The sequence below is a fragment of the Heterodontus francisci genome, chromosome 27 (genome assembly GCF_036365525.1).
Source record: "Heterodontus francisci isolate sHetFra1 chromosome 27, sHetFra1.hap1, whole genome shotgun sequence".
In the NCBI taxonomy this organism is placed as follows: domain Eukaryota; kingdom Metazoa; phylum Chordata; class Chondrichthyes; order Heterodontiformes; family Heterodontidae; genus Heterodontus; species Heterodontus francisci.
In genome coordinates, this window is record NC_090397.1 from 10,430,816 (window position 1) to 10,454,263 (window position 23,448).

The window sequence follows — 23,448 nt, forward strand, 5'->3', positions numbered from 1 at the left end:
TCTCACCAAAGCCCGATACAGTTATGAGCTCAGAGGATTGCGGGAGGGGTATAGGTCTTTGAAAGGGTTGTGGGGGCATTGGTTAGCGTACAATGTCTATGAAGTTAATCTGTAGAGGATAGAGTGCCTCTGTGAAAAGGGGTAAGGGTGCTGGATGTGGAGAGTCACTGTTGAGGTAATTTTGGGAAATAATAGTCTGAATGATGTATTGAAAACTAAAATGTATTTTTTCTTTTGCCTGACTTCAGATAGAAATATACACAATTAACCAGAAGTTTAGCTTTTAATGTTAAAAAATGAAATTGGTCCAACATCCAATATTTGCACCACCAATTTTGTGCCTTCAGCATTCAAATTATAGTGTATTTGAAGTCTGAGGAACAGTTTGCTTTTTTTTCAGTTTTAGTAGTGCTGAAAATAGAAGTTATATTTACAAAATGATGATTTGAGAAGTAAATTTTATTGGGGAGAAGTGGAGCAGTGACTGGAAAGAATCCGAAGATTACTTCTACACCATAATTTGATATCTTCATTTGCGACATTTGAATGCTAAAATTTCCAGTCCAGTTTTAAATTTTGAGTAGTTCCAGTTCTGTACTATTTTCAGTTGCAAATGCAGCCATCCATTCTGAAACCTATGGGGAAACTTTACCTATGCTTTGATGATTGGTTTTCCTCGGGCACAGTTTGGAGGAAAATGGGGCAGAGGCTCATTGGGCTGGATTTTAAGAGTCCGCCGCCGATGTCGGCAGTGAACTCAAAAAATGGCAGCCCACACTGCGCCGCAGGGATCGGTGCTAGGACCCCAGCTATTCACAATATATATTGATTTAGATGAGGGAACTAAATGTAATATCTGCACAGTGGCGCAGTGGTTAGCACCGCAACCTCACAGCTCCAGCGACCCGGGTTCAATTCTGGGTACTGCCTGTGTGGAGTTTGCAAGTTCTCCCTGTGTCTGCGTGAGTTTCCTCCGGGTGCTCCGGTTTCCTCCCACATGCCAAAGACTTGCAGGTTGATAGGTAAATTAGCCATTATAAATTGCCCCTAGTATAGGTAGGTGGTAGGGAAATATAGGGACAGGTGGGGATGTGGTAGGAATATGGAATTAGTGTAGGATTAGTATAAATGGGTGGTTGATGGTCGACACAGACTCGGTGGGCCTGTTTCAGTGCTGTATCTCTAAACTAAATAGCCGGGGTGGCCCGCACCCCACACCCCCAATCTCATGGAGGGCGCGGGCTGTCAGTCCTTGGCAATGGCGTCAGCTGCCTGTGCACAGGCGCTGGTGCCCTTTTTAAAGGGCAGCCAGCCCTGCTGGTCAATTTGAATTTTTAAAGATACACCCCCCAGAATTTATTAAATAAATTTCTAACACCTCTTTTCCACCCCCCAATAACAATTACATTAACTATTAGCCCTTCCCGCCCCACTCCCAAAACATTTACCTTTTAAATCTGATCGTTTCCCCCCCCCCCCACTCCCACACCTCCAGACTGTACAAAGTTTAAAGTTCACCCCTTCCCACCATCCCCTACACCCATTAGATTTATTTGACCCCATTTCCACCCGCCCCGCACTGAAAATATTAACTCCTGCCTCCTCCCCACCAGTGTGACGCCGGCTTTCCCTGGACGGGAATTTGAAGGCGTGGGAGTGCCGGCCGCCGCGCCAAAGGTCGCGGTGGGCCCGGAAGATTGAAGGTAAATTCATTTAAATTTATGCATGTCATTAATTTAAATATTGAAATCCAGATCCCGTCGCCCAGTGGCGGGGGGGCTGCCATGGAGCCTCGGCGCCGCTGGGAGGATCGGGCCAGGCCCTCCCAGCACTGGCCTCTGTGGCGGACCACTGCCAGCTCCATCTTTCAGCACCCCCGCCCCCATCCATGGAGCCCGACGCGAGGGCTTGGTAAAATCCAGCCATTATGTCAGGTCTATGCTTGAGATTCCTGGGGCTTTCCCACAGAATAGAAATGGGTCTGCACATGTAGTAGGCTCAGGTCCATGCTAGTAGTTTAATAACAGGAGCAAATCTGTTTTCTATTGACAACGTCGCTGCCCACTCCTGCGGCTGTCACAGGAGACTGTCACATCTCTGTGTGAGATGTTGGCAACAGAAGTTGTTGCAAACTGCATGGGTGGCCATTCAATGCCGGTCGCGCTGAAGGTAACAGTAGCACTGAATTTCTATGCATCAGGCTAATTCCAGGCTTTGTTGGAAAACATGCGCTGATGCTTGAGAGACTGCACACATCACTGCATAAAGGTTGTGACTGATGCTATTTTCAGGTGTGCCAACCATTTCATCAATTTCAAGAGGGATACTGCCAGTCAGGCTGAGAGAGCCAGAGACTTCAGCACCATTGTTGGGTTCCCAATAGTCCAGGGCATAATAGCCTGTACTCATGTGGCCATTAGAGCACCTGCAGGTCAGTCAGGGGCCTTCATTAATCGCAAAGGGATCCACTCAATGAATGTTCAGCTCGTCTGTGACCATCGTAAAGGGATCTTGCAGGTGTGTGCACGTTACCCTGGGAACAGTCACAATGCTTTCATTCGCCAGAACTCCCAGGTGCCAGCACTGTTCAGCCCTCCTGAACTCCTGCAAGGATGGATACTTGGCGACAGGGGTTATCCGCTGAGGACATGGCTGATGACACTGGTGAGGAACCCAAGGAATGATGCAGAAGAACGTTACAATGAGAGCCAGGCGGCCACCAGAGTGACCATAGAACAGACATAGGTCTCCTCAAAATTACATTTAGATGTCTCGATCGCTCAGATGGAGCCCTGCAGTACTTGTCATCAAGGGTCTTGTTACCACCAGGTGAGAAAGAGGTCTAGAGTTCCCTTTCAGCCTTCACCTGGTCATAACGTAACAGGGTTTAATTTTAAATACACCATGTTTGTAGCTCCCCCTTGGTGAATCCTTTTTCACCACTTTTAAATTATAAGGCAAAGAAACCAGTACAAACAGGTTTACTTAGGTTTAAAGAAGAAAGGTTGAAATTTATTAAACTTGAACTTAAATTCTAATTCAGTTGATGCCTACGGATACATGACGCGCACACGCTAGCATGCAGACGCGATACACTCATGCACATAGAGACAGAAAAGAGCAGAAGAAAAATAAATTGCAAAAGTTTGAGGCAATATCTGAAGAGTTTTTGTTACAGTTCGTCCGAGCTCACTGTGGAGTCCTTGATTGTAGGTAGATCTTGCTTTTCATTGGGGCCCAGTATTCTTCTTAAACCCTGTTGTTATAGGAGACTTTTCTCTCTTGGGGTTCATGTGTCTTCAGTGGATTCAGAGGCTTGTGAGAAATAGATGGTAGCAGACAGGAGAGATCCTAGTCCAGGAGCAAACAGTCTTTCTACCCAAAGTCTCTGTGGCTAGTTCAAAAGGAACAGCCAGTTAGTCATATGACCAGCTGGTCTAACCAGTCCTGGATTGTATCACCTTAGCAGTCTCTGGAATGCTCCTCTTACGCACAATACCTGGTGATCAAGGTCCATTGTGAGTTGAATGTGTCAGGGAATGGTCCTTTGTCCTTCCAAGCACTATCTGTTAATATGCAAATGTCTTTTCCAGCCACGGCTGATCTGTTTAACAAGTCATTTCCTCGCTCCAGCAACAATTTAAAATCAGTTCATGACTAAATTAATGCGCCTCATTCTTGGCAGGTGGGGGCCTAGCATGACAGTCTTTAGAATTATTGTCGTCTGCTGCGCCTTGTATAACCTGGCGATGGAGAGGGGATAAAAACAAGAAACGGTGGAAATACTCAGCAGGTCTAGCAGCATCTGTGGAGAGAGAAGCAGAATTAACGTTGGATACCCTGGAGGATGATCGAGGTCAGCGTGAGGCTTCCTCAGACGAGGATGATGATACAGATAAGGAAGAGGGGCCGCAGCCACCTGAACGGCGAAGAGAGGAAGTTGAAGGTCAGGTGGAGTTGAGTGCAAGGGAGACCCGGGAGGCTCTAATACTCAGGCATTTATCCTGAATAGAGTCTCATCAACCACAAAGTGAGATGGAAGTCTGAGAGGAGGCATTGACAGGAGCTGGAAGGGCAGAGGCATTCACTTTCAGGGGGAAATCTGATCTGAACCAAGCCACCTTTCCATCAAACACCACCCAGCCCAAATGTATCACCTCTCAAATAATCCTCCTCATGCAGAGCAACCATATCACCTACAACATCAGCAATGACCTGTGACATGTAAAAATGCTAAGTGGAAAATTTAATAACTTTTAGTGCGTTCATACATCCAATAAATATTTACAAATTGCACCAGTGACCCCGGAGTGCTGTTAGCTTAACATCTGTCTTAAGGAAAATGTTAGAAGCTGTTATTAAAGATGTTATAGCAGGGCATTTAGAAAAATTCAAGGTAATCGGGCACAGTCAACATGATTTTGTGTAAGGGAAATCGCGTTTTACCAATTTATTGGAGTCCTTTGAGGGAGTTACATGTGCTGTGGATAAAGGGGAACTGGTGGATGTATTGTACTTAGATTTCCAGAAGGCATTTGATAAGGTGCCACATCAAAGGTTATTGCAGAAAATAAAAGCTCATGGTGTAGGGGGTAACATATTGGCATGGATAGACGATTGGCTAGCTAACAGGGAACAGAGTAGACATAAATGGGTCATTTTCTGGTTAGCAAGATGTGACGAGTGGTGTGCTACAGGGATCTGTGCTGGAGCCTCAACATTTTACAATTTATATAAATCTCTTGGATGAAGGAGCCGAAAGTATGGTTGCTAAATTTGCTGATGACACAAAGATAGGTAGGAAATTAAGTTGTGAAGGGGACATAAGGAGGCTACAAAGGGATATAGATAGGCTAGGTGAGTGGGCAAAGACCTGGCAAATGGAGTATAATGTGGAAAAGTGGGAAATTGTCCATTTTGGCAGGAAGAATAAAAAAGTATATTATCCAAATGGTGAGAGATTACAGAGTTTAAAGGTGCAGAGGGACCTGGGTGGCCGAGTGCATGAATCGCAAAAGGTTAGTATGCAGGTACAGCACGTAATTTGGAAAGCTAACAGAATGTTATCTTTTATCGCGAGGGGAACTGAATACAGAAGTAGGGAGGTTATGCTTCAGCTATACAGGGCATTGGTGAGACCACATCTGGAGTCCTCTGTACAGTACTGGTCTCCTTATTTAAGGAAGGATATAAATGCGTTGGAGGCAGTAAAGAGAAGTTTTACTAGATTAACACCTGGAATGAGCGGGCTGTCTTAAGTGGAAGGATTGGATAGGCTAGGCTTGTATCCGCTGAAAATTAGAAGAGTAAGAAGCGACTTGATTGAAACATGTAAGATCCTGAGGGGTCTTGACAGGGTGGATGTGGAAAGGATGTTTGCCCTTGTGGGAGAATCTAGAACTAAGGGTCACTGTTTAACAATAAGGGGTCGCCCATTTAAGACCGAGATGACGAGAAATTTTTTCTCTGAGGGTCATGAGTCTTTGTAATTCTCTTCCTCAAAAGGCAGTTGAAGCAGAGTCTTTGAATATTTTTAAGGCAGAGGTAGATAGAGTCTTGATAAGCAAGGGGGTGGAAAGTTATTGGGGGTAGGTGGAAATGTGGAGTAATCAGTTCAGCCATGAACTTATTGAATGGCAGAGCAGGCTCAAGGGGCTGAGTGGCCTACTCCTGCTCCTAATTCATATGTTCGTATGTCCTCCTAACAGCTCTGTGGCTGTTGACCTTTTCTGCTACCTCCAGCTATGCCGCCTTTGCAACTTGGGAAGGCCTCCTTCTTCTGTCGGATGGGAAGAGGACCTCCTGCCTTGCATCAGCCGCCTGGCAAAGGACATGTAAGGATTCCTCTGAGAAGCGGGTGGCCGTGCAGCAGCTACTCCCTTACATTCCTGCAATTAGGTTCTGGTGGGGTTCTGATTTTTCTCAGTGTTGGCTTGGTGGGCACTTTCAGTCCTGCTACAGTCCCAGTCCTTTCAACCTTAGTCCTTGTTTGTCCCTTGCAGATGTGCAGTGTCTCCTCTCAACATCCTCCTCCTTGCTTCAGGTAAACCTCTCAGAGCCACAGAGATTGCTGAAAGCCTTTTTAAATGGTTTTCAGCAAACTCTTCTAGCTCTCCACCTGCCCCCGCCGCGCTCAGCCTCCCGCCCGCGCGCACCCTTTTCATTTGGAAATACGCCACAGTGCCACTAATTGGCTGCCCCGCGCTTGATACCAGCAGCAGCAAGGAGCAGGAGTGAGTTCTTCACCATCCGCCTCAATGGACTCTGAGCCGCCCACAATGGTAAAATTCCGGCCATAGTTTCTGCTTCAACCACTAACCCTGGTAGTAAGTTCCTTAGCTTCACAACTCTCTGCAAAGAAATTCCTCCTGTTCTCAATGCTAAATCTCTTGCATTTAATCATGCATCTATGGCCCCTCATTCTTGTTTGTTCAACAACTGGAAGTAGCCTTCTATTTACCCCGTCCCAGCCTTTCATTAATGCTTTTATCATATTGCCTTTTAATGAAAAAAACACAATTCTTACATCCTTATATATCATTAAATATGCCAAAAAATCAAGAGATTTAAATGTTGAAGACAGCTTTATGTATATTTCATTCATCTGGATTCTGACAGGATTTCCGGGATTCAGTGATCCAGTCTACGAGACTGTATGGAAAGCAAGTGATTGAAGATAAAATCTTGAACCAGATCCTGTATTACCTCCCACAGCTGTATGAACTAAACCGCGGCCTGCTGCGAGAATTGGAAGAGAGATTGGCTCACTGGTAATGAATCTTTCAGCATTACATTATGCCTGATAAAATAGAATATTCCTTAAACTGTATAGACTTTTGAATCTGACAGGAATGAACTATGAATGAAGTTGTAACTTGGGCTTCTCAGCCTTGAAAGGAGATCACTGAGACATGACATTATGTAAGATGGTAAAGAATATATAAAAGGGAAATCAAGAACATTTCAAACTAAACAACGGCAGTAGGACAAGAGGTATTCATTCAAACTAGTGAAAATTTAGCACTGTTTGGCCTGCTCTGAGGTCATCACTGTCCGAAGCAACAATCGTACCCTCGCGATTCGGTGGGTCGGATGGAGAGAAAGGCCATGCTTATTTTCAAGACTGAGATCCCATACTGGAGTACTGTGTAATCCCAGGCTTTGCAGTCATTTGAACTCATTTATAGTCAACAGAAGTTTCATCTGTTTTATATTATATTTTATATTTAGAGATACAGCACTGAAACAGGCCCTTCAGCCCACTAAGTCTGTGCCGACCAACAACCACCCATTTATACTAATCCTACATTAACCCCATATTCTCTACCACATCCCCACCATTCTTCTACCTCCTACCTACACTGGGGGCAATTTACAATGGCCAATTTACCTATCAACCTGCAAGTCTGTTCTCAGTTGGGTGACTGGATACAGCACTCCAAACAACTTGTCTCCTGCAAACCTACATGGAGCAGGCCACACGAGCCATACACATCTAAGGCATTCACACAGAGTAACCATTACATTGCTTTCAGATAGTTTAGTGGAGGCAAAACCCTGGAATGATTTAAGCTGGCACAACCTCTAGTCTTAGGGCCACAAGTAGCACTTGAGCTCTGGAAATTCAGCCTTCAGTGCACAGGAAATTCTGTCCTATTTGCACTTACATATGTTTTATTTGCTAATCTGTGTTACTTGATTTTTGTGGGCCTGAAGTCCTGTTTTTAGCAGTACCTTACTGGTGGATAAATCCTTGATCATAGATCCATTAATTAGTACCAGCAACTTGAGATGTATGCATAAAATGGGATAATTTATTTCAACTTTCTATGTGGTGCCTGAGGCTCCATGGTACACACCTGTGAGGTCCACAAAAACAAAATTCTTGAACGCTTGCCTTTTAATTAAGCGCTGCATAGTGCATTGGGCTTTTTATGTTCAGATAAGCTTGCATAGTCGAATGGTCTTTTTGCTTGTGAAAATCGAAAAATGTTGGAAATACTTAGCAAATGTTAACTTCTGAAAAGAGAAAAGGCAGGTGAACGTTTTGTCAGAACGAACTTTAAATGCTGACCAATATATTCTCTGTCCATGCATTGGTGAATCTGCTGTATAGTTCCAGCATTTTGTCTTTACTTTGCATTTCTAGTTTTTACAATTTCTCTTTTCTTCACCTCAATAACCTTAAAAATTAAACCTTCAGTTAAATGCTGTTCTCATTCAACCTGGTATACCAAAAAAACCTTCAAAGTGCAGCATTACTGTATTAAGGAATTATGCAGTTATTTCAGTCAACTGTGCATGTTCTGTGATAGAAAGGAGGAGTTTTTTTTGTAGTATGGGGAACTAGCACGATTTTTCTCCTATTATGTACAGCCCACCTCTAGTTCTGAGGAAGATATTCAGCATGTGGATTGCTTCATGTTGGCTTAGAGGAGGCAAGCTCTTTGGGGTGCAGTATCTCATCTCACAACTGAGAACAAGTGAAACTTCTCTGAGGATAAATGAGTTCAAATGACTATTTTGCCTGGAATTTATAGACTTCTCCAATATGGGATTTTGCACTCCTAACAATAAGCAGGTCTTCCTTTCTCGCCTAATCTATTGAATCGCATGGTGATAATTGTTACCATGGACTTCCAAAATCTTGGTCAAGCAGCCAATCTTCATGTGTGATGAAGCAGCTGTACAATTCTGGGGTGTTCACAGCTGATCCGGACCTTCTAATTATCTGGCACCTTTGACACAATTATTGTAGCAGTTGCTGAACAGCAAGAGTGGGATTCCTTTTCAGTTTTGTTGAATATCTCCATTGCCACCACAGCTGAGATTGGCTTGCTCAGCATAGAGATGAGGTTGAACTTGGCATCTTATTTGATTGTGTAATGCAGCACTACATCAAATGATGTATTTATCCACTGAACCATGGAGGAGGGGCTGCAACAACCTATATACCAACTGTGGTCTATCTCTATATTACCAATTTTGTCTTGCTTTTATCGATGACTTGCTTTTATTTCTGTTCCACTTGATCAAAATAATTCTGTAGGGATGAGTATCAGAGAATAGCTGATATCTTCATGGAGAAGGGACCATATCTCAAGATGTATTCAACTTATATCAAAGAGTTTGACAAGAATGTTTGTTTATTGGATGAACAGTGCAAGAAGAACCCTACATTTGCTGCTGTAGTTAAAGAATTTGAGGTAATCATTCTTTAAATCAACATCAACTTAAACATTTGGCAGCTATATGTCTTTATTTACTGTTGGGTAGACACATCACGTGTGAAGACTTGATAGCTTGTGTTGTCTCCAAAATACATTACACAAAATGCTCAGGTGGTTTTACAGCTATCATTAACTGGTTTATGAATCTTCTGGTCTACAAAATTTCAGGTTTCTGTTTTCTTTCAGATGAGCTCTCGTTGTGCAAACCTGGCACTCAAACATTACCTGTTAAAGCCTGTCCAGAGGATTCCGCAGTACAAGCTGCTTCTGACAGGTATTGTTACCTCATTATTCCTGAAATGTCTGTGTTAATGGTCAGGTTTTTAAACTATATTCCTGCTATTTGGATGGAAGGCTACTTTATTCAAAGCATACATTAAACATTCAGGTGTCTATTTATATAGCATTGAAATTGATTACTGGTAGATGCCAGTTATGGTTTGTTTTGTTACATAATGTTCAATAAGTTTACCTCTGTTCTAAAAAGGAGTATTTACAATGTTTTCCAAATACTTCATATTTTTGGTTTTCTGTTAATTTACAATGGGTGTAATTTAGTCTGTTCTTAAGCTTGCAAACTAGGCGTAATACTGTATGCAACATTCCTTGTGGTGTACCTTGTCAGTCCATAATAATTTGTGCACTAGGGTAGGCTGCATTGTAAATCCAAGTATTGTGTTTGCTGCATACCAAGGTAGGCAAATTTGTAGCTTCAAGTGTAGCATTAGTCATTATCTGTAATTAACATTTAATAGGAGTCTCAGATTTCCATGTTGTAATGCAAAGAAGCAATGATGAATAATGGAAATTTATAAATAGTATTGATCTCTGTTTGAATTAATGAAAGTCAGAAAGTATACCTTAAATTTTATCTGCTTTATGTCAAACTAATGCACAGAGTCCATTTAACACACTGGAGAAATATCATCGCAAATCTCGGTATAATGGCATTTTTGCATATGCTTCAGATCAATATTTATCACAATTTTTTTGTATCTTCCTCTTTCACTCCTCCAACTGTTCATGGAACATCCTGTTTTACTAGCACAAGAAAACGTACATGAGTCGAGCAGTAGATAAAGCCCTTCAGACAATTTATTTTCCTCCATCAGAGAAAGTGCCACAATTTCATTGGCACCTTATCAGATGGGGGTCACTGAGACTATACTATGTACAGAATCATCCTGCTAGCACTTGTGCAGTTCATCAGCCTGCTGCATTTGTGAGGGTGCCTAACACCACGCCTTAACTCTGTCAACATTTGATAAGCGACATTAATGGAAGGTAATCCATATGACGCTCTGAACTGATCCATATTAAAGCTTTTTATGATCCAATATGTCCCCTCTTCAGTTCAGCTGTGACAGCCAAAATTCCATTTCTAGTGCCCAGTAGGCTCCCACCAAACAGTTCTGCACTGAGACACTGAAGCCTTTTTCCCCATTCAAAATTCTTTATCAGCCGTTCCAGTTTCTTGGCTGAGTAAGATGATGAATACTTACACCTATGGTTAGCGAGGTTACTACACTTCATAATCAAACAAGATTGTGATGTTTTGTCAACACGTGTTTACAAGAATGGGCCAAGTGAGAGGGCAGAGGGAGCTTGCTGCAAAACAGTTGTTAATTTGGATTACGTACCTTTTGACGTAAATTATGCCTTAGTCAACATATAATTTGACTGTGATGGAGTGTTTATTTATCAGTGGTGGAATAGGTTGAGCATAAATGGAGACTTAAGAGGCAAAGGAACATGATTTGATCCTCACCAAATTTGTAAAACCAGGGAGAGGGTGACAAAGACTTCAGAGTTGGTCAGAAACCTGACTGGGTGGATAGTGCAATCTGCTGAATGCTTGAAAATTCTGTCCAATAATGGCATGTAGGCAAGGAGTTCTGAAAAGAGTGTGGGGTTATTTCTTGAAATCAGATATTCTCCAATTGTGAAAATGTAGCCAAAAATACTGCATGCATCTGAGTGCTGGATGACAGTCTAATGGAGTCTAGAACCAACAAGGCACATAAATGACAGTTACTGAAATATAAGGCTTAGAACACTAAATGTGAGGTGCATGTTGCTGAGATTGACTATACTAATTTAATTTTTCTTTATTCATTCATGGGATGTGGGCGTCGCTGGCCAGCCAGCATTTATTGCCCACCCCTAATTGTCCTTGAGAAGGTGGTGGTGAGCTGCCTTGAACCACTGCAGTCCATGTGGGGTAGGTACACCCACAGTGCTGTTAGGAAGGGAGTTCCAGGATTTTGACCCAGTAACTGAAGGAACGGCGATATAGTTCCAAGTCAGGATGGCGTGTGACTTGGAGGGGAACTTGCAGATGGTGGTGTTCCCATGCATTTGTTGCCCTTGTCCTTCTAGTTGGTAGAGGTCATGGGTTTGGAAAGTGCTGTCTAAAGAGCCTTGGTGCGTTGCTGCAGTGCATCTTGTAGATGGTACACACTGCTGTCACTGAGCGTTGGTGGTGGAGATGGTGAATGTTTGTGGATGGGGTGCCAGTCAAGCGGGGTGCTTTGTCCTAGATGGTGTCGAGCTTCTTGAGTGTTGTTGGAGCTGCACCCATCCAGGCAAATGGAGAGTATTCCATCGCGCTCCTGACTTGTGCCTTGTAGATGGTGGGCACGCTTTGGGGAGACAGGAGGTGAGTTACTCGCCGCAGGATTCCTAGCCTCTGACCTGCTCTTGTAGCCACAGTATTTATATGGCTACTGCAGTTCAGTTTCTGGTAAATGGTATCCCCTAGGATGTTGATAGTGGGGAATTCAGCGATGGTAATGCCATTGAATGTCAAGGGGAGATGGTTAGATTCTCTCTTGTTGGAGATGGTCATTGCCCGGCACTTGTGTGGCGCAAATGTTACTTGCCACCCATCAGCCCAAGCCTGGATATTGTCCAAGTCTTGCTGTATTTCTACATGGACTGCTTCAGTATCTGAGGAGTTGTGAATGGTGCTGAACATTGTGCAATCATCAGCGAACATCCCCACTTTTGACTTTATGATTGAAGGAAGGTCATTGATGAAGAAGCTGAAGATGGTTGGGCCTAGGACACTACCTTGAGGAACTCCTGCAGTGATGTCCTGGAGCTCAGATGATTGACCTCCAACGACCACAACCATCTTACTTTGCGCTAGGTATGACTCCGACCAGCAGAGAGTTTTTCCCCTTATTCCCGTTGACCTCAGTTTTGCTAGGGCTCCTTGATGCCATACTCGGTCAACTGCTGCCTTGATGTCAAGGACAGTCACTCTCACCTCACTTCTTGAGTTCAGATTTTTTTTCCATGCTTGAACCAAGGCTGTAATGAGGTCAGGAGCTGAGTGGTCCTGGCAGAACCCAAACTGAGCATCACTGAGCAGGTTATTGCTAAGCAAGTGCTGCTTGATGGCACTGTTGATCCCTTCCATCACTTTACTGATGATTGAGAGTAGGCTGATGGGGCAGTAATTGGACGGGTTGGACTTTTCCTACTTTTTGTGTACAGGACATACCTGGGCAATTTTCCACATTGTCGGGTAGATGCCAGTGTTGTAGCTGTACTGGAACAGCTTGGCTAGGGGCACGGCAAGTTCTGGAGCACAGGTCTTCAGTACTATTGCCGGAATATTGTTCGGTCCCATAGCCTTTGCAGTATCTAGTGCCTTCAATCGTTTCTTGATATCACGCGGAGTGAATCGAATTGACTGAAGTCTGGCATTTGTGATGCTGGGGACTTCAGGAGGAGGCCGAGATGGATCATCAACTTGGCACTTCTGTCTGAAGATTGTGGCAAATGCTTCAGCCTTATCTTTCGCACTGATGTGCTGGGCTTCCCCATCATTGAGGATGGGGATATTTGTGGAGCCACCTCCTCCAGTTAGTTGTTTAATCATCCACCACCATTCATGGCTGGATGTGGCAGGAATGCAGAGCTTAGATCTGATCCGCTGGTTATGGGATCGCTTAGTTCTGTCTAGCGCATGCTGCTTACGCATTTTGGCATGCAATTAGTCCTGTGTTGTAGCTTCACCAGGTTTACGTCTCATTTTGAGGTATGCCTGGTGCTGCTCCTGGCATGCCCTCCTGCACTCTTCATTGAACCAGGGTTGGTCTCCTGGCTTGATGGTAATGGTAGAGTGGGGGATATGCCGGGCCATGAGGTCACAGCTTGTGACTGAGTACAATTCTGCTGCTGCCGATGGCCCACAGCGCCTCATGAATGCCCAGTTTTGCATTGCTAGATCTGTTCGAAATCTATCCCTTTTAGCTCAGTGGTAGTGCCACACAACACGATGGAGGGTATCCTCAGTGTGAAGGCGGGACTTCGTCTCCACAAGGACGGTGCGGTGATCACTCCTACAAATACTGTCATGGACAGATGCATCTGCGGCAGCCAGATTGGTGAGGATAAGGTCAAATTTGTTTTACCCTCTTGTTGGTTCCCTCACCACCTGCCACAGACCCAGTCTAGCAGATACGTCCTTTAGGACTCTTTCAGCTCGGTCAGTATTGGTGCTACCGAGTCACTCTTGGCGATGGACATTGAAGTCCCCCACTCAGCGCACATTCTGTGCCCTTGCCACCCTCTGCTTCCTCCAAGTGCTGTTCAACATGGAAGAGTACTGAGTCATCAGCTGAGGGAGGGCGGTAGGCGGTAATCAGGTTTCCTTGTCCATGTTTGACCTGATGCCATGAGACTTCATGGGCTCCGGAGTCGATATTGAGGACTGCCAGGGCAACTCCCTCCCGACTGTATACCACTGTGCCGCCACCTCTGCTGGGTCTGTCTTGCCGGTGGGACAGGACATATCCAGGGATGGTGATGGCAGTGTCTGGGACATTGTCAGATATGATTCCATGAATATGACTGTCAGGCTGTTGCTTGACTAGTCTGTGGGACAGCTCTCTCAACTTTGGCACAAGCCCCCAGATGTTAGTAAGGAGGACTTTGCAGGGTCGACAGGGCTGGGTTTGCCGTTGTCGTTTCCTGAGCCTAGGTCGATGCCGGGTGGTCCATCCAGTTACATTCTTTTTTATTGACTTCGTAGCAGTTAGATACAACTGTGTGGCTTGCTAGGCCATTTCAGAGGACATGTATGAATCAACCACATTGCTGTGGGTCTGGAGTCACATGTAGGCCAGACCAGGTAAGGACAGCAGATTTCCTTCCTTCAAGGACATTAGTGAACCAGATGGGTTTTTACAATAATCGACAATGGTTTTATGGCCATTATTAGACCAGCTTTGTTTTTTATTCCAGATTTATTAATTGAATTCAAATTCCACCTTCTGCTGTGTTGGGATTCGAACCCATGTGACAATACCACTACGCGACTGCCTCCTCTCACCTAACCTCCCCTGACTGTTGCTTGCATGTCTGTAAAAGTTTGTGGTCAGGAGGCTGGAAGAGGTCAATGACCAAGATTACTATGTTGGACAGTTAAAGATATATGAAGTGGGGTGAATCGTAGAAGTAGTGTGGAACAGGTGGCGAGTATTCTGCTAAGGTTTGTTGCATCTTGTAATTTTAATGTAAATACATGGGATTGTGTTTAAACATGAACATCAAGATTCTGCTAACATCTTCAATGGCTTAAATTTCATTTGTAGTTTGTGATGTTACTGTGTTGGTGGACGGTAACATTTCTACCTATTGTCCTGCAGATCAGCATCACAATTTATATATTAAAATAAATTCAAGTGCCTACTTGCAGGATAAGTGTTTGAATTACTGGTAAACTCAGCATGTTAAATATAGTGTAGTACGACTTACAAATATTAGTGTGATGCAATAAAATCATGAAAATGAAGCATACAAGACACATTCAGTGATTACTTACACAAAAAGTAGCAAAGTAATGTTCAAAACTCGGTGTTCTTTCTCTGTCCTGTGATTGTAGTTTAATCATAAAATATTTGGCATGTTGCATCAGACCTTCTATTTGACCATACAGCAGAGGAAATGATGCATAGCTATCAGAGGATTGTCTCAAAATTGTATTCTGCAGTTCCCCAGTGTTGATTTTAGAGTTAAAAGAAAATGAAGAACATTCGCTAATTTTTAGTATAGTGTTTAAATAAGCATTTCAAGAAACAATACCAAAACTCCTCTGTCCTTTCACGCTACTTTTACCAATGTGTGGAACTCCACTAAAGTCATTTTGCAAAAGAATGAAATGTGCAGAAGGAAATAATATTTTTATTGTATTTACTTCTTGATTATGAGGAGCTTGGGAATCTTCATTCCATGTAAAATTAATTGCATTGCTTTCATCTAGCGATAGTATGATTGTTGCAATCAAACTTTCTTATCTAATTTTCTCTTACCTGGAGGGGAGGGTAGTGCCTGGTTTCTACTTGCACATACCACATCAGTAACTTGCTGTGTCAATGGTTTGCTGAAACTATTCTGTAGCTGGGTTATATCTTCCACTGCTGCATTTATACTACAGCTCTGGATCTTGAATCGGTAGCTGCAGTATGGGTTTAGGCATGCAGTATCCCATTTTGTATTGCCTGACTGGGACTCTTAATTTTCCTGCCAAGGATAGATCACTATGCATTTGTGGTTCCCCATACGACATACCTCCTATCCAGCAGGTTAAAAGCAAATGGTAGTTTTGGCATTATCTAAACATTGAAATGAACTCCAGGTAGGTCTAAAATAAGTATAACATCGAGGATCCTCAGGCACTTTTTTAAAATCCAGTTTGATGCTGCACTGGAGTTGAATTCCACACCACGTACAATTGAAACCGTGGCTACCCTTTTCCCCCCAGCAGTTCTCCTGTTCCTCTTTCAGTCCAGTTGGGATCAGGATCCAGATTTAAACAACAGTCTTGGCATTAGTACGAATGATGCTTTCAGCGAGATTGAAACTGTAGTGTAATTGCACCCAAAGTTTTGTAATAATAACAGGTAGTGTATTTAAGGCTTTGGGAAAGTCCATCTTGGGATACCCTAATTTTCTTATGCTAGTTACACCTAATTAGTGTAATTTAGTAAGATGTTCCCCACCTGTACTTTACCCTGCTACACACAAAGGTAAAAATTCACATTGTAATATTAGTCACAGTGGCGCAGTGGTTAGCACCGCAGCCTCACAGCTCCAGCGACCCGGGTTTGTTTCTGGGTATTACCTGTGCGGAGTTTGCGAGTTCTCCCTGTGACCGGGTGGGTTTTCTCCGGGTGCTCCGGTTTCCTCCCACATGCCAAAGACTTGCGGGTTGATTGGTAAACTAGCCATTGTAAAAATTGTCCCCAGTGTAGGTAGGTGGTAGGAGAATTGAGGGAAGGTGGGGATGTGAGAGGGAAAATGGGATTAATGTAGGATTAGTATAAATGGGTGGTTGATAGTCGGTGTGGACTCGGTGGGCTGAAGGGCCTGTTTCGGTGCTGTATCTCTCTATGACTCAATCCTTATATTGCTTCTGCCACGGCTGAATGAAATATTCTTAGACTGACGTTAATAAGCAAGTGATGGTAATTGGTTATGGACTGATCAGAATTTAACATGCTGAACAATGAAGACTTAACTAATAATTTATGCTTGGAGCAAGATTCTACATTGATCTGGATTGCTATATAAGGGAAAGTTGGTATGTTGGAATTCTGCGCTTGCATTAGATATTAAATTACTTGAAGCTAATGATTCCTGTAATGCACTGCCATCTTGTGATTATCTCCAAATCACTTGAAAGCATGTTGTACCACATATTCCTATGTCCCTAACTATGTGAGGTAAGGCTTTGCGGAACACCTCTGCTCAGTCCGAAAGCATGACCGCGAGCAGCTTCCAGTTGCTTGCCATTTCAACACACCACCCTGCTCTCATGCCTACGTTTCTGTCCTTGGCTAGCTGCAGTGAACATCAACACAAGCTCGAGCAGCAGCATCTCATCTTTCGATTAGGCACTCTACAGCCTTGATGACTCAACATTGAGTTCAACAGTTTCAGAGCAAGACTGGTCTATTTTTAATATTTTTTTCTTGAAAAAAAAAAATTTTTTTTTGATTTTATATTTTAACCATGTGCCTCTTTTTCATGTTGTGCTTTTGGACAGAGATGCTCATTATTCTGCCGTTAATACTGGAATAATGCTTTGTCTTTCACCCACCATTAACACGCTGTTTGCCTTTGTCCCAGGACAGCTTCATTATTTACTCTCTCCTGCCCTCTGCCCGATCACACACCTTCCCCTTTGTTCTCTTCCCCACCACCCGTCCTCCACACCCCCCCCACTTGCTTAAAATCTAATACTTTTCTTACCTTTGCCAGTTCTGATGCAAGGTCACCGACCTGAAACATTAACTTTGCTTCTCTCTGCACAGATGCTGCCTGACCTTGAGAGTACTTCAGTCCTTTCTGTTCTTATTACAGAAAGAACCAGTGCCTAGTGGGATAGGAGGGGAATTAGGAAGGGAAAAATGTAAAATATTGCAACGTTACAATACTTAGTTTGTAAATAGCATTTATTGTGTATTCAGTTGAAACACCTTTCTGACTTTCAGCAAACAACTATTAAAATTTGGACAAAAGCTTGCATTTATTTAGTGGCTTTAAAATGTCCAAAGGTACTTCACAGGAGAGTTATGAAACAAAATTTGACACCGAGGCACATCAGATATTAAGACAGATGAAGGGCAGGTTTTAAGGAGCTTCTCAAAGGAACTAAGACAGGCTGAGGGGTTTGGGGAAGGATTTCCAGAGCTTAGAGCCTCGGCAGCTGATGGCATAGCCGCCATTCGTGGAGTGATTAAATTTGGGGATACACAACAGCCCAGAATTGGGAGAAGTGCAGATTTCTGAGTGTTGTAGGGCTCGAGGAGTTACAGAGATAGGGACGGATAAGACCTTGGAGGGATTTGAAAACAAGGATGGAAATTTTTTAATTAATGCATTGCTTAACCAGGAGCCAGCGTATGTCAGCAAGCATGGGTGATGAGTGGGTAGGGCTTAGAGTGAATTAAGATACGGGCAGCAGATTTTTGGATGAGCGCAAGTTTGTGGAGTGTGCAAAATGGGAGGCAAGCTAGGAATGCATTTGAAGAGTCTAGTCTAAAGCAAACAGAGGCATAGATGAGGGTTTCAGCAGCCACGAAGCTGAGACGGGTGTCATCAGACGGTGTTATGGAAGTGTGAGTAGCAGTCATGGTGATGGAGTGGGTATGTGGTTAGAAGTTTATCTTGAGGTAGGGTATGACTCCAAGCTCATGTTCAGCCTCAGACAGTTGCCAGGGAGCGGGATGGAGTCTGGTCAGAGACCAGTTATAAAGAGCTTCTTAAAGGAGGAAAGGGAGGTGGAAAGTTTTAGGGGGAGTCTCAGAGCTGAAGGTACAACAGCCAATTGTGGAGCAGTTTAATATGGGGGATATACAAGAGGTCAGAATTAAAGAAGCACGGAGAACGGAGTTTGTGGTGGGGGTGGGCCGAAGACAATGGCTTTGGTGTTCCCAACATCTTTATTTACCTTTCTTCCTCTTGGGTCTAACACATGCAGTTAACAGTCTTTGGCCAAGCAAGTCACTGGCAGTCTGTTTCCAGATATCTGTCAGTACTGTATACCTAGGAACAAGGAGAGCAAACTATGGTGGCTGGCACTGTAAATTTTTCATCCACACCACTCATTTTCCAGTTGTGAAGAGTCTTGCCTCTGCTGTTTGTAGTATATATAAATGATTTGGAGGAAAATGTAGCTGGTCTGATTAGTAAGTTTGCGGACGACTCAAAGGTTGGTGGAGTTGCGGACAGTGATGAGGATTGTCAGAGGATACAGCAGGATATAGATCGGTTGGAGACTTGGGCGGAGAAATGGCAGATGGAGTTTAATCCGGACAAATGTGAGGTAATGCATTTTGGAAGGTCTAATGCAGGTGGGAAGCATACAGTAAATGGCAGAACCCTTAGGAGTATTGACAGGCAGAGAGATCTGGGCGTACAGGTCCACAGGTCACTGAAAGTGGCAACACAGGTGGATCAGGTAGTCAAGAAAGCATACGGCATGCTTCCTTCATCGGTCGGGACATAGAGTATAAAAATTGGCAAGTCATGCTGCAGCTGTACAGAACCTTAGTTAGGCCACACTTAGAATATTGCGTGCAATTCTGGTCGCCACACTACCAGAAGGATGTGGAGGCTTTGGAGAGGGTACAGAAGAGGTTTACCAGGATGTTGCCTGGTCTGGAGGGCATTAGCTATGAGGAGAGGTTGGATAAACTCGGATTGTTTTCACTGGAACGGTGGAGGGGCGACATGATTGAGGTTTACAAAGTTATAAGCGGCAAGGACAGAGTGGATAGTCAGAAGCTTTTTCCCAGGGTGGAAGAGTCAGTTACTAGGGGACATAGGTTTAAGGTGAGAGGGGATGTGCGAGGCAAGTTCTTTACACAGAGGGTGGCGAGTGCCTGCAACTTGTTGCCGGGGGAGGCGGTGGAAGCAGATACCATAGAGACGTTTAAGAGGCATCTTGACAAATACATGAATAGGATGGGAATAGAGGGATACGGACCCCGGAAGTGCAGAAGGTTTTAGTTTAGGCAGGCATCAAGATCGGCGCAGGCTTGGAGGGCCGAATGGCCTGTTCCTGTGCTGTACTGTTCTTTGTTCTTTTGCTTGATGATATGGAGACTTTGCTTGGAGACTGGGCAGCTTCCATATTGTGAACCACAGTACTGTGTACAGAGGCACTAATGTGGAAAATATTTGATTCCTGAGTATTTAAGCATTTTATAACCTCTATAAACTGTAGTTTGATCAATGAGAATACCCATTGGATCCTCAAAATGTCACTTATATAAAACTTTTTAAATCGTGAAATCAAACTATCACGAAAAATACATCACTAACATTGCAGAATTTATTTTCTTCATTCACTAGAATGAGATGTTGCTGGAAGGCTAGTGTTTATTGCCCAGCACTGGTTTCCTGGAGAAGGTGGGGGGCTGCTTCCTCTTGAATTACTGTAATTCTTTCTAACAGTTTGATTCAGCTGAGTGATTTGCAGAAGACAGGTAAAAGTCACATTGGTGTGGGTCTGGTGTCACGTAAAAGAATGCAGGTTTTTTTTCCCCTGAAGGACATTGCCTAGGTTATGTTCCTCAGTTAGTGTAATCAAAACCCAAAATTTTAAAATAAATAACCCTTAAGAATAACAAGCTTGTAATCACTGAATGCAATTTATTTTATAACTGCAATTCTAGTTTCTACAGGGAACTACCAGTAACTATCCATTACAATGAAGAGTGCAGGAGGGCAGGTCAGGAGCAGCACCAGGCATACCTAAAAATGAGATGTCAGCCTGGTGAAGCTACAACATAGGACTACTTGGATGCCAAACATGCGATAGACAGAGCTAAGCGATCCCACAACCAACGGATCAGATCTAAGCTCTGCAGTCCTGCCACATCCAGTCGTGGATAGTGGTGGACAGTTAAACAACTGACAGGAGGAGGAGGCTCCATAAATATCCCTATTCTCAATGCAGGGGGACACCAACACATCAGTGCAAAAGACAAGGCTGAAGCATTTGCATCCGTCTTCAGCCAGAGGTGCCAAGTGGATGATCCAATCTCTGCCTCCTCCTGAGGACCCCAGCATCACAGATGCCAGTCTCCAGCCAATCTGATTCAGCACGTGATATCAAGAAACGGCTGAAGGCACTGGATACTGCAAAGGCTATGGGCCCTGATAACATTCTGACAATAGTACTGAAGGCTTGTGTTCCAGAACTAGCTGCGCACCTAGCCTATCTGTTCCAGTACAGCTACAACACTGGCATCTACCCGGCAATGTGGAAAATTACCCAGGTATGTCCATTCCACAAAAAGCAGGACAAACCCAATCCGACCAATTACCGCTCTATCAGTCTATTCTTGATCATCAGCAAAGTGATGGAAGGGGTTGTCGACAGTGCTATCAAGCGACACTAGCTTAGCAATAACCTGCTCACTAATGCTCAGTTTGTGTTCTCTGCCAGGGCTATTCAGGTCCTGACTTTAAAGCCTTGGTCCAAGCATGGACAAAAGAGTGGAACTCCAGAGGTGAGGTGAGTGACTGCCCTTGACATCAAGACAGCATTTGACTGAGTATGGCATCAAGGAGCCCCAGCAAAACTGGAGTCAATGAGAATCTGGGGAAAGCGCTCCACTGGTTGGAGTGATACCTAGCACAAAAGAAGATGGTTGTAGTTGTTGGAGGGTTGTGGTTGATGGAGGTCAATCATCGCAGTCCCAGGACATCACTACAGGAGTTCCTCAGGATAGCGTCCTAGGTCCAACCATCTTCAGCTGCTTCATCAATGGCCTTCCCTCCGTCATAAGGTCAGAAGTGGGGATGTTCGCTGATTGCACAATGTTCAGCATCATTCACGACTCTTCAGATACTGAAGCAGCCGGTGTCCAGATGCAGCAAGACCGGGACAACATCCAGGCTTGGGCTGTTAAGTGGCAAGTAATATTCGTGCTACACAAGTGCCAAGCAATGACCATCTCAAACAAGGAGAATTTAACCATCTCCCCTGATGATCAATGGCATTGTCATCGTTGAATCCCCCATTATCAACATCGTGGGGGTTACTATTGACCAGAAACTGAACTGGACCAGCCACATAAATGCTGTGGCTACAAGAGCAGGTCAGAGGCAGGGAATCCTGCGGCGAGTAATTCACCTGTTTTCCCAAAGCCTATCCACCATCTACAAGGCACAAGTTAGGAGTGTGATGGAATACTCTCCACTTGCCTGGATGAGTGTAGCTCCAATAACACCCAAGAAGTTGGACACCATCCAGGATAAAGCAGCCTGCTTAATTGGCACCCCATCCACCACCTTCAGCTTTCACTCCTTTCACCACTGACGCACAGTGGCAGCAGTGTGTACCATCTACAAGATGCAAGTGTGTACCATCTACAACTCACCAAGGCTCCTTCAACAGAATCTTCCAAACTCACCACTTCTACCACCTAGAAGGACAAGGGCAGCAGATGTACGGGAACACCACCACCTGCAGGTTCCTCTCCAAGCCATACACCATCCTGACTTGGACCTATATCACTGTTCCTTTGCTGTAGTTGGGTCAAAATCTTGGAACTCCCTTTCTAACAGCACTTTTGGTGTATCTACACCCCAAGTACTGCAGCGATTCAAGAAGGCAGCTCAGCATCACCACCTCAAGCAATTAGGGGTAGGTAATAAATGCTGGCCTGACCAGCGACACCCAAATCCCATGACCAAATAAAAACTATGTAGCTGGGTGAATGGAGTGAGTGGGCTTGAACTTAGTAAGTTCTAGTTGACCCCTGCTGAGCCTACTGAAGGAATGCTAATTTAAGAAAAAAACATTTCTTCCACAAACGGTGATGGTCTGTGTGTCTTGTCTTCCTCTTTCTGATCGATTAAAAGGGCTCTCTTTGGACACTAACCATGGATAACTTAAAAGCCCACCTGTACTGATTAATTTCATGTTATCCTTCATTATGGAAATATGGACTCTGTTTCCAAAGTTCTGTGCTTTCTATTGTAATTTAGCAAAAGAGAGCATTCTGGACCCTTTCTATAGAACTGGCAAGAATTAATGAATTTATTTCTTTGATTTATTATAGAATATGTGTATGAAGGAAACAAGCTGCTAGGTAACAAACCTGAACATATGATAAGCGATTGCAAATCTGTCTAATATAGCAACATTAGATAGCGAGGTGGAAAGTATATTCAGCTCTCTTTTCTCAGCAAAATCAATATAAATTTAATATTATGTAGATCCCTTATTGGGATTTTTAAAACACTGAGACTCTTATAGAAACCTTTTGTGACAACCAAATATAATTTCCCCTCATCTGGCACTCTCCCTCTTTCCCTTCTCACTTGAAGTAATTTGTTTCTTGCTGGGGGTACAGTTCCAAGGATTCTAGGTATTAACATTGCAGAATGTTTTTATTCATTCTCAAGATCTAGATGTCACTGCCAAGGCTAGAATTTATTGCCCGTTCCTGATTGCGCTGATAAGTGAGCCTTGATGGTGAGTACAAGCTCATCAACCATAGTTGAATTTGAAATAAAAACAAGAAATGCTGGAAATACTCAGCAGGTCTGGCATCATCTGTGGAGAGAGAAGTAGAGTTAATGTTTCAGGTCAGAAATAGTTGAATTTGAACTTGGTTTTATCAGATATCCTTCTGAGAGTCACTTCCAGAAGGGCCATTGAGCAACAGTTGGCTACTCAGTACAG

General features: G+C 43.7%; 1 protein-coding gene across 4 annotated transcripts in view; it reads left to right on the top strand.

Moving 5' to 3' along the window:
* fgd6 (FYVE, RhoGEF and PH domain containing 6) overlaps positions 1-23,448 on the top strand; it is a 185,861-nt gene that overhangs the window by 68,911 nt on the left and 93,502 nt on the right. For all 4 annotated transcript variants that reach the window (XR_010977625.1, XM_068058785.1, XM_068058784.1 and 1 more), the window contains 3 exons: positions 6,619-6,770; positions 9,050-9,206; positions 9,417-9,504. Coding sequence is in view for 3 of the 4 variants with exons in the window: in XM_068058785.1 (XP_067914886.1) it covers positions 6,619-6,770; positions 9,050-9,206; positions 9,417-9,504 (397 nt within the window). In the remaining variant the exon portion in view is untranslated. The remainder of the gene's footprint in view (positions 1-6,618; positions 6,771-9,049; positions 9,207-9,416; positions 9,505-23,448) is intronic.